At 41.6% G+C, this 12273-nt stretch overlaps 1 protein-coding gene across 5 annotated transcripts in view; it reads left to right on the plus strand.

Moving 5' to 3' along the window:
- The window catches only part of KLHL32 (kelch like family member 32), a 74515-nt gene that overhangs the window by 23600 nt on the left and 38642 nt on the right, over positions 1–12273 (plus strand). For all 5 annotated transcript variants that reach the window (XR_004692223.3, XM_035109348.3, XM_060272607.2 and 2 more), the window contains 2 exons: positions 3172–3279; positions 9098–9196. Coding sequence is in view for 4 of the 5 variants with exons in the window: in XM_035109348.3 (XP_034965239.1) it covers positions 3172–3279; positions 9098–9196 (207 nt within the window). In the remaining variant the exon portion in view is untranslated. The remainder of the gene's footprint in view (positions 1–3171; positions 3280–9097; positions 9197–12273) is intronic.

Consider the following 12273-nt stretch of genomic DNA (forward strand, 5'->3'; position numbering starts at 1 on the left):
GACTAGTCATGGGGCTGGCAGGGAGAATCGCCATATGTTGCCTTCATCATGCCAGTTGGCATTTTAAATGTTTGCCTGAACTCTGCTTATGCCTCCGTGCTGATCTTTCACTTACAAGAAGTGGTGTGGGAGTAGTTCCACTGCGGCTTCTTCACAATCTGTTCGATAACTGTGTGCATGAGCGGACTTTGTGGGTGGGGATGAAGGCATCCTCTTGCAAATATTGCCTGGCAAGTAAGTACAAAGGAGAATCTTCGTATATAGGAAGGAACCCTCAGTGACCTGCCTCCATGGTTTGTTCACACACGTTGCACAGAGAAGAAATCATGGGGAATTGCTTACCAATGAGTGTGTATATTGAGCTTTACTGCTCAGGGTTGTGGCGAGAATGAATAGAACATGACTTTTGCCCAACCTTTCTTACTTCTTCTCAAAGGGGTCAAGGTTTTGAGTGCATGGGGGTCATCTTGTGTTATTGAAAACCTTAAAAATTAATCAAATAAATAAAAACTCACATCACAGCAGAAAGGGCAGTAAAACTTACCTTTCCCCAAACGTAAGTACAGTATTTTTAGGTTTTAAATTTTTAAAAATTATATCCTGCTTTTAAATAACTTCCTCTGCAAAGCAGCTTACAAGCTCCAATGAAAATCAACTCCACCTGACAATGAAATACAAGAATACAAATATATATGTGCATAAATAGAATATAGGACATTAAACAGATCATAAAACAGTATTAAATCATTGAAGCCAGCAAGAATTAAACATAACAGAAATAACATAGATTAATATGGAAAGCCTTGGGAGAAAAGATAAAGTTTTCAGCAAATGTCAGAAACAGTGCTGGAGCTTGCTTTACTGCTGAGGGAATAGAATTTGAGAAAACTGGTGCCATAATGCTAAAAGTTCATTATTGAGTCACAACATATTTTGGTTGCAAAAATGTGTGTTAAATGTTTGTCTGAACCCAGGCTTTGCCACAATACTGATCATTCCCTTAGCAGTGAATAGTCTTTGGGACATGTTGCCACTGTTTTGAGTTTAATTGGAAAAGGGGAAAACTTGCAGAGTTGCCTTCACATGGTTCTATTTCAGCTGCAGTCAGAATGGAATGCTAATGTTGCATCTCAGTACAGTATACAGATTTTACATAGCAAGTACCTTTGCTATTCACTGTTGGGTTACATCACTTTCATTTTTGTTTGCTTTTCCTTCTCCTCCTTGTCCTCATATCTGGAAATAAATCCCAGGCCTCACTCACTATTCATCTCCTTTCCGCTGATGCAGTCCCCATTTTCTGCCTCCCTGTAGCTTTTTGGGAGGAATTCAGTGTGATGCTATGGCAATCGTTCTATAAGCAGAAACTTTTCAGTTTGCCAGATGTAACACTCCCCACTCTCTGCCTCTTCTCTGGGGCTGCTCCTGTTCTCATCCAAACCAATTTCAGGGATTAGGGCATGTGTGGGGAAAAGAGTGGGCAAAGACCCATTATGCTAGGAGAAGTACTACATGGGCTAGTTATTGAATATGACCCCTTGTCCCTAATTCAGTTGAACTCTTTGCAGTTGTAGCTCCAGTAATAAAAAAAGAAATCTGCTTTTAATTCCATATGATTTCTTTTCTTATTCCTTAAGACTTCATGTACAGTGTTGGCATTGATTTGCTGCTTTTTAGGTCAGCATTTCCCACCCTGGTCCTTTTCTATATGTTTTGGACTACAACTTCCATCAGCCCCAACCAGCAGTTGGGAGCTATTTTCCAGTATCTAGAGACACACAGGTTCCTTATCTCTGACTCAAAGCTCAATAAATTCAACTGGGATGGGGAATGAGAAAATCCGGTGGATAAAATGCTTAATGAATGCCTGATGTTTAAAATACTGATTTCTTAATTTGGGGATCAAAAAAAGAGAGAGGTGCTATACATGGGGGGCGGGCAGGCGTCTTATACATGGAAAAGTACAGTAATATTTAAAAAATTGCACACACACCCGGAAAAAGTGGTCTGTTTTGTCTACGGAATATACTAGTGTTGAAAAGTTCACTGATCTTCAAGTTAGAATACAGATTTAATCAGGGACATTTCTGTCTGTTCATATAATTCAGAAAACTGTTAGGCTGTAATTAACCATGATATATCATCAGTAATGTACCGGTACAAGGAACAAAAAGAGGTCACTGAATAGATATCACTGGAAGTTATGAAGTCATTAATTGTGTTTGCAGATATGGTTTTTATAGCGTTGCTTTGTTTAAAAAAAGTGGATGTATCATAAATAGTTGACTTTCCGATGTATTAAAAGCACAGCCTGTATCTTCTATCTTCCATTCATGCTTAAATGGCATGGAATTTAATTAGTAACTACCGTTTGCAGTACAATTGTAAATGGGTTACATAGTGTAGTTGTAATTGTTAAGACTTTTAAATGCTTCTGTCACTAATTCATGTTGCCAGGAGTGCCCATTTAGGGTGGCTGAATAAAAAAGAAAGGGCTGGGCTCTTGTACCTTTTTATAGCTGAACAGAAGGGGGGGTTCAGTAGATGTAGCTTGCATTTCACCTACATCTGCTGAAATGTTCTCTTCTGCACAACTATTAAAAGGTGCAGGGCCCTCCCTACTCCCACTTGCCCTTCCATGTGATTATCTGTGGGAGTGCAGGGAGCTGCTAGAAGGTCTGCAATCCAGCAGGGATCCTAAAAATCTCACATGGGGACTGTATGTGCAGCAGCTGTGGGTTGTATGCCCACAATGGCCCTTTTACATATCTTACTCTAATTAACTGAATGATGGGAGTAAAAATTCTCGCTGCAATATTGTTTTGTTATCCTCTTACTGATGGTTGGGGTAGGGTGTGTAAGGTTGAGAGGTGGAGGGAGACTTGCCGAAGTCCACATAGTGATTTGGAGGGTGCTGGGGGGGCCAGGATATTGCTTTTTGGTTGGAAGGGTCCAAACATAGTAGTTTTTCTGAAAGATCAGAGGCTTGTCACGTATATCTGGTTATGAAATGAAACCAGTATAGATTACCTTCGGAATAAATTGCATACTGATTAATGACTGCACTATTACTATCTATCTTAATTGGGGAACAGCAAAGTCCCTTATATTTAATAGGAAATCCAAGTTTGATCAATGTATTGTAGACAATTTTTTCTTTTCTTTTCTTAGGCGATGTTCAGCCTTTGTATGGTTGAAAGTGGCGCAGATGAGGTGAATTTACATGGCATCACAAGCATAGGTTTAAAGCAAGCTCTGGACTTTGCATACACTGGACAGGTATAGTACTAAAATCCTTTGTTGTTGTTTAGTCGTTTAGTCGTGTCCGACTCTTCGTGACCCCATGGACCATAGCATGCCAGGCACTCCTGTCTTGCACTGCCTCCCGCAGTTTGGTCAAACTCATGTTCGTAGCTTCAAGAACACTGTCCAGCCATCTTGTCCTCTGTCGTCCCCTTCTCCTAGTGCCCTCAATCTTTCCCAACATCAGGGTCTTTTCCAAGGATTCTTCTCTTCTCATGAGGTGGCCAAAGTATTGGAGCCTCAGCTTCACGATCTGTCCTTCCAGGGAGCACTCAGGGCTGATTTCCTTAAGAATGGATAGGTTAAAATCCTTAAAAAGGCATATAAAACAGGCCAGGTCACCTTAGAATAGATGGCACTGGGATGTTACCATGGCAACCGGCTTGGCTGGCCTTGCACCTGTTGGCTTATCTCATGCATGGGGTGATTTATGTGCACGAAGGAGATTAAACCCTTCCTCCATGTCCAGTTTCTCCCCACAGGTTTGCATTTCAATTCCAGATCAACATCACACTTTCAGAGAGGATGTAAAAACACACTCGCCAGGATCGAAAGAACTGCACAGCTTTCTACTTCTGTCTACATGGGACTCGGAAAGAGCAGTCCTTCATGACACATTGCAAAGCACTTTAGAAACTGATGTGATTTTCAGATGCAGCTGAGATAGCAGTATCTGGATGATGGGGAGACCAATAAAAATAAGAACAAAGACAACCCAATAATCCCACCTTCCACATCACATTTAAAAGGGCATTGGCTGTTGATCTTAATACTCAGGAGGGTCTGTAGGGAAATACAGTCTTTCAAATATTTGGGGATTAAGGGCTAAGTGAAATAGGCTGGCCTTCGAAAAATTCAGTTATAATCATACTCACCTTCAGCACATTTTAACATAACTGAAATGTGCAGTCCCATGCAATCAACTTTTAAAAGACACATTTTGTTTGTTAGGGATATGTATTATATTATTGTAACCATGTGTGCCAAGAGCCCAGGAGGTTTTTCTACATTTGCTGGAATGCCTTCCCTGAGAGACAGCTCTTTCAAACGTTAGTAGCTGCTGTCAGAGCAGTGAGAAGCCTGTGTGCCCATGAGGTGACTCAAAACCATTGAAGTGTTAATGGTGAAGATTTCAAAGTATTGCGTGGGTGTAAGGCAGAAATGCAGTTAGCAAATAATTGGATTTGTGCATGGGCCTCCTACACAGTGCTCTGAAAAGTCTTAGTCACAATAGGTTTTGGTCCATCAGTACAGTATTACCAAGGGAATAGGATATTTTCTCTCTGAAACAGAATTTCCAGTGCCTACCACTCCCACCAGTAAATACAAAGCTCTTTTCACAACAAACCCTCACTGAGATAAAAAATTATAATGCTTTGCTCAAAGCAAACCTGAGCCTTGTACGGTCCAATATCCTACTCTTCTGTCTCAACCAGGGGAAGGGAAAAGGGGATGCCTCATTTATTTTCATTGTTCTTTTCCAATATATGTTTTGTTCTTGTTTTGTTGATGATGAAACCATTCTGTATCCCCGTCTTCATTAACTTTACCTGGAGGTAAACCATTCTAAATTTAACAGGACATGCTGAGGAGTGAGTTTATACATATTGATTGAAATATCAAAGATGCCATTTGCAACTTGCAAATGGACAGTGGTCTGGCCAGCTGTCTTTTTGAGAGTTAGGGGTCATCCAGCCTTCCATTTGTGCCACATTTCTAGGCACAGGTTAGGGCTTTAAAGGTCTGTGTAGCCAGAGCTTAATAAATACTCAACTGGGGTGCACTTTAGTCTAGGGCTGGTCCTGTGTACGTGAACTTTGTAGGTACTTAGAATCATTAAGTTGGAAGGGACCCTGAGGATCATCTGGTTCATCCCTCTGCAATGCAGGACTATGCAGCTGTCCCTTATGGGAATCAAACCTGCAACTTTGGAATTATCAGCACCATGCTCTAACCAGCTGAGCTATATATTACAGGTCCTCTGCAGAGAGCTAAATGAAGACAGTCTCAGCATTGGGAAACACATTCAAATCCAGACTCAGCTATAAAGTTGACTGGATGACCTTGGGCCAGTCACTATCTTTCAGCCTAATTTATCTGCCAAGTTTCTTACTAGGATGGAATAGTGATGACATGGGAGGTATGTAGGAAGAGTGTGTGAGAGAAGACTACAATCCTATATAGGGTTGCCAGACTCAATAGAGGACAGGACTTCCGTGCCTTTAATTGCCCTGCTCTCTTTTGAGTCTGGAAACCTTAAAGAGAAACCAGCAGACCCTTTGTTTAATTTCCAAGCAAAGGGTCTGCTGGTTTCTCTTTAAGGTTTCCAGACTCAAAAGAGAGCAGGGCAATTAAAGGCACAGAAGTCCTGCCCTCTATTGAGTCTGGCAACCCTAATCCTATACAGCAGATGTGGGGAACCTTTGGCCTTCCAGTGTTGCTGAACTACAACTCCCATCAGCCACAGCAAGCATGGCCCAGTGGCCAGGGATGATGGGAGTTGCAGTTCAGCAACATTTGGAGTGCCAAAGGTCCCCCACATGGTAGCAAGTCCCAAAGAAATCTGCGGGACATACTACTGAGTAGACATCTATAGGATAATGTAAATGAACCCTGTTAATGCCCCACAGAGTGCAGTACTTGGCGTGCTATAGGAGACTTGCTCCTTCGTTGTGAATCAGCCCTCTGGTTCATCATCTTACAAGGAGTTAGTAAACCATGTCGGATTGTGTTATATGCTTTGATTAAATAGGTAATACATTCGATCTCCTTAAAATATGTGTTCTGTTATTTCTCAGTTTCATTTATCTCTTTAAACAACAGGAAAGTGGAACTTTCCCTTTCTGTATAAAGTGGGTGTCTTGAGACCTCTAGTGAAAACAGTTGGTGTTGCAGGATTGGATATTAAAATGAAAACAGGAAATCTGTGTGGAAATACTTCATTATTCCTGTTCAACAGAAGCAGTATTCATTAGAAATGATTGTTAGACACTCACTTCTAAGGTTATGGGAAATTCTTGATACAAAAATAGTCATCTCCCTATGAATTCTATAATAATTTTTAGCAATTATATTTAGGATACTGTCTAGAGCTATTAGTCATGTTTTAAAGTGTATATTAAGTTATGATGTCAGGTTATGTTTTGAATCTGTCTTTCATTTTTTAGCAGTCCCTGCATAAGATTTAATGCATTCATTTTATATTTAGCTAGTTGTTTTCTTAACTTGATCTAAGTTTGTTTATCTAGTACTTTTCATGAGTTACTGTTGATGGCTGCTGCATTTGACCAAAGATCAGCCTTAAAGGATCAGGCTTGCAGTTGGGGAGTGACTGAGCCAACCTTGATACTGAAAGCCCCTGTTGAATGTTACGCCTTTTGCCAGCTAAACCTAGTGCACCAGCTACAACAGAAGTCGCCAACGTGGTTCCTTCCAGAGGGTGTTGGTCTCTGACTTCTATCAGCACCAGCTGGTATGGCCAATGGCCAGGGCTGATGAGAGTCCAGTAACATCTGAAAAGGCACCATGTTGACTACCCCTGAGCTACAACTTCTCCAGGACAGAGATAGCTTATCAGAATGATCCATAGGCTGTTAATTCCAGGTAGGTTACAACAGTGCGTTATATGCAGGGATTCCTTTGACATCTCATAAACTTCTTTTAGTTCAGAACCCAGCTGCCTGGTTCCTCCCTGGCACTTGTGTTATATAATATTTGTGACCTGATTGAGAGATAGAGAGACAGACACAGAAGCTGGGTTGAACTAGGGGCACTTCAGTTAAGAGTAACACCCATAAAAAACCCTGTTAAGGGAAAACATTATTGCAGGCGCAAAACTGAACCTGAACAACAGCATTCACCGGGGAGACCAAAACTCCTGCCTGCAGGAAGGGGAGGCCAGGCTGTCCCTGCCTCACATTCCCAGGTCACCCCATGAAGGTGAGTAGGAAGGCCTGTGCTGCTCCATCCCCATCCCCTCAAGGCCCCATAGCTTTGGTCAGTTTAGCCTCAAGGCCCCTATCCTACCACAGAGATGCAGAGCCCAGAGTGTAAGCCTCGGGGGCAGCCCATCACCCAGAAAGGTGCCTAAAGGGGATCACCAGGCTAAAATGCAACTACTTTCCTTCCTGAACCGCCAAAATTGACCAAACTGAAGACCAGATTATCCTAATTAACAGTACAGCAGACCACCTGATGCCTAGCACCCATCAATTCAGTATGGAATATGCAAAACAAAAACAAAACAAAACCTTGCAAACAGGTGGATCAGCCATAAATTCATACGGAGAGAAAGGGAGGGTGGGTGGTGGGTGCTGCTGCCAGGAAGAGGGAGAGAGGTGGCAGCACAGCACTTAAATGACAGCCTGCCTCTCAAGCATGTGACTGACCCAAGAGAGTCAGACAGGCTGTCTCCTTCAGCCTGAACAGGCCACAGATTTGCCCCGCTAGCTGGTACCAAGGCAGAATGGGCAGCGGGATGCAGCAGCTTCACTTGTTAGTTTCCTTCTAAGCACAAGAGCTGGTTTATATGGCTTGGGATCTGGAGGCCTGAAGAAGCCTTTCCCAAATGTACCTGTCCATGCACTGAGAATCAGTGCCCTACCCTCTTAAGTTAGGTCATTTGTGGTCAGTGTTAAAATTCATTAACTGTGGCATTTCTCCCCAGAAAGCCTCACCTGGTGCCTATGCTGATACTTCAGTGTCAGGTGAAGAAGGTTTTATTTCCCCAGCTTTACTTACTAAATCCAAAGGTTTGATTCACACATTGTTCCATGCAGCAGCAAGGAGAACACAAGTAGATTACTCGTGGGTGCAAAATACACAATATAGCTTCAAGTATGCAGTCTTAAATTGGATGAAGTTCAGATACATCCGTCCTGGTGGAGTACATGGCTGGAAGAGAGGAGTGAGGAACAGGAAGAGAAGCAGCTTCACTTCCACATGGAAAAGTGGGGGATTACCTAGCTGAATCTAGGAATAGAGCTCTATGGTCGTAACCCCTTCATGCACTAACTAGCATTCATGCACAGTTACGTTTGACTGTAATTTCCCAACACATTTACTTGGAATGTGTTACGTTCACATCCCCCCCTCTCCCTTTGTTTGTTTGTTTGTTTGTTTGTGGTCTTTACTAGAATTGCAGACCTCAAAGCTGCTAATGTAGAAAGTTTCATGTAGATGACAAAAACTTGGGGGATATCTCTGTGGTGGTGTAAAGTAGCTACATTTGTGCAAAGTTAGAAACAAAACAAATAAGTTATCTGTTGAACATTCTAGTGAATATGCACACAAGGTGGACATGTTGACGATATTTGCCTTCTTTTGGTAACTGTGATCAGTGTTGATATGTTTGTAGTAGTATGCATCTGGCAGCTTCTGCACAAGGCAAATTAGCCCGATGACTCCCCTCACCATGAGCTGCTGAGAAAACATGGGCTAAAGAAATAAGTGGGCACCATTCAGCATATTGGTTGTATGAATCTGCTGTAAGGAAAATGTTGTTAATAGGTGCAAATTTAATAATATTTGCTGGCTAGAGAAATAAGTAGGAGTGCTTCTCTCTCCTTCCTGTCTATTGTGAGGAGAAACAACAGTGCCTGCTTTTTAACTGTAGTTAAGCCGTTTGTTTGAAAGGGTTTTCAAACAAAATGCAGAACTTTAGATTGTGCACCTGGAGTGTTGTAAGAATTGACAGCTTCAAATATCACATTGAATATTTTGCGGAGCTATTTTGCAGAGCACTTTCAAGGACAAGTTCCTTACAAGTTCTCTTTCTCTTTATCCCCCAATATAGGTACTCTTGGAACCAGGTGTGATTCAAGATGTGCTTGCTGCAGGGAGCCATCTGCAGCTGCTGGAAATGCTTAGTTTATGTTCTCACTATCTTATCCAGGTGAGGCTAAGGGGCTTGATTCTCCCCTTTATGTGGTTGCACTTAGCTTAATTCTTCAGTCTGTGTTACATGTGTGCACCTTCAGCTATACAACAGGAGGCGACAACTACATGATACCTTGATTATGACTTTGAACTGGACTTCTGTTTAGCCCGTTGATCTGTATAGGACAGATTTCTTTTGCGAATGAGGAGGCAGGAAATCAGGTATATGCCCCTGTGTTCTCCAGAGAAGACAACTGTAATGAGTGGCACATGTGGTTGCCTTTGAAGATTGTTCAAACACTTCGATTAGTGCAGGATATTGCTGTTTAGATTACTAACTGGAACTGGACATTATTATTATTTTGTCACTTTACTCATATAAATTTCTCAAAGGGACTTACAAATACAATCAAAACACTAAAACAATTGCAATAAACACAAGTGTGTGTGTGTGTATATGTATGTGTGTATATATATATATATATTCTCATAATGTGTTATATATATATATATATATATATATATATATATATATATATATATATATAACACATTATGAGAATGATTCACCTGTGCTATGACAAATGCTATGGTTTCCGAGGTCCAGTTCATAGTGCTATGTAGACCTTAATGGCTTAGGTGGTGCTTTAAGTACCCTGCTCCTATCTCCATCTGTGCACCTTCCTGTCCATTCTTTAGGCTAAAGAGGGTCAACATTGCCTATGTACTTTCTGTACAAGTAAACGGCTATATTGCTATTGCAGGGTTCCTGCGAGCATTGTTTCAACAACAACGGATCTACCCAAACCTTTTCAGATGAAGACATTTTGGTGCTTTGAATGCACAGTCATTTTAAAACAGTATTTTTGGGACTGGGAAACTGTTCCTTTTCTGCAAAACATAAAATAAAAAAAGAATCACTGAATTGTAATAGTTCTTTTCTCAGTGCTTTTGTCACAAAAGTGAATGCTTTGCGAAAGGTGGTTCACAGAGCATCTGGAGCACTCACTGGTGGGTGTCTGCAACTTCACAAATGATTAGCTACCCCCTTTGCAATCTAATGGTCCCCCCTCTTTCAAAATAAAAGTTACTTACAAGGCTACCAAAAAGTGAGCAAATGGCTGTCTCAGCCCATTATTTCTATGGCTTTAGGATGCTCTTTTTCGTCTTATTTTTTGCCTGCAAATTACTGGGTTGAAGGCAAGAGAAGTAGAAACAACAGCACTCATCTTGTCTGATCTATTGCTGCAGTTTGAAGTGGCGAGATAACTGTTCCCCCTTGTGGCCATTTCCCCCCTCACTATATTTGCCATAGGGTTTGTACAGTGTATAGCAAATCTAGAATAACATTAACCAACCCCAACCCTTTTTATAGTTGTTGTTGCATTACTCTTATGAATATGTTGCCTGATGAAAAATATTGAAAAGCCTGGAAGCGTGCCACCATTTTGTGCTTGGTCTCAAGAAAAACATTGTCCATTTGGGATCTTTAAACCTTCATCAAGTCACTCCAGTTTTCTCATTCTAAATGTTGATGCTTCTGTATTACATTTTACAGGTGAAACTCGGAAATTAGAATATCATCAAAAAGCGCATTTATTTCAGTAATGCAACTTAAAAGGTGAAACCAATATATGAGATAGATGCATGACATGCAAAACAAGATATGTCAAGCCTTTATTTGTTGTAATTGTAATTATTTGTCATTAGGCGGGTCAATTATAAATGGAATGTAATTAATGAAATGTAATAGCGATGTTTATTTTTGTATTATTGTAACTATTTGTTTTATTACTGTGGAATTTCCAAAAGAAAGCATTTGTAAAAATTAAAAGAAAAATAAAAAATAGTAAGTTGCACTACTGAAGTAAATGCACTTTTTGACGACATTCTAATTTTCCGAGTTTCACCTGTATGTATAGAGATAAGATTCAGATGCCTTTCCATTCTGTGGCTGCTAGTTTTGATAGTGGATGAAGGAGCCCATCTGGCGTTTATCTTCAAGACCTGGGTGGGTGAGCTGGGAGGAGTGGATTTTGCCCAGCTTTGCTTGCCTGGTACTTTCAACAAAGACTGGAGAATCTGGGATAGGAGTTGACTTCTCTTTCTGGGGACTGGCCTTGCTGGTTTACTACCTAGCCTACTGCCCAGCAGCTTTCCCCGCTGAGTTGGTTCACTGTAGTGTGGTGTTGGGAACTGTTGCCATGAGAGACTACAGCATCCATACCATTGGTGGTATGGAAATTGGAGAGTGTCCTCTCTGACACTGGAGTAAATCCTGTCTCCTGGTATACAGCAGAGCTGTTGTTGTTTAGTCATTTAGTCGTGTCCAACTCTTCGTGACCCCATGGACCAGAGGACGCCAGGCACTCCTGTCTTCCACTGCCTCCCGCAGTTTGGTCAAACTCATGTTAGTAGCTTCGAGCTATTAAATAGGCTTCATGACTGCTAGAGCAGATGGTGATAGTACCAAAGTTGACCAAGCATGAGTTAGAGCATATAATGGTGCCTACTTAGTGGTGATGGAAACAATGAAGCAGGCCTACTCTATTGAATCATTGAATAATTGCCCAGTGGAGATCTTCAGGGTGGTCTGTGGGCTCTTGAGACCTATATTGGTAGATGGAACCCACGTCAGAGACCCTTTGTGATTTCCTTTCTGTGTGCTTTGAGGGCAAAGTCATCTGCCTTGGTAGTGAGCTTGATGCCATGGTTCACACAACTTCTAGTAAGGTTTCCGATGCTCCATCAGGCCTTTCAATGTGAGATCAGTTTCAGTTCTTGCAGCCCAACAACATGTGCCAAGTGCTTGCAAGTATGCACCCAACCACATGTCCTCTTGACCTTGTCCTTCATGGCTGTTTGAAGCTAGATTGGGGGTGGGGAGCTAGGTTGTTTTTAAGTGGGGTGGGGGTGCCTTCCACCTTGAAGGAGACCACTCCTGAAGATACCATTGTACAAGTGTTTCGGAGCCCCCTGGCTCTTGAGCTATGGGTGCCACAGGACACCATATTGTCTCCAGTGTCCTGTGTTTGCTGGATTCCCAAGGGCTTGGTTTTAATCTTGAATTTCTGAATTGAAGGACTAGAAAAT

Source organism: Zootoca vivipara, chromosome 3 (assembly GCF_965207765.1).
Source record: "Zootoca vivipara chromosome 3, rZooViv2.hap1.1, whole genome shotgun sequence".
Lineage (NCBI taxonomy): Eukaryota > Metazoa > Chordata > Lepidosauria > Squamata > Lacertidae > Zootoca > Zootoca vivipara.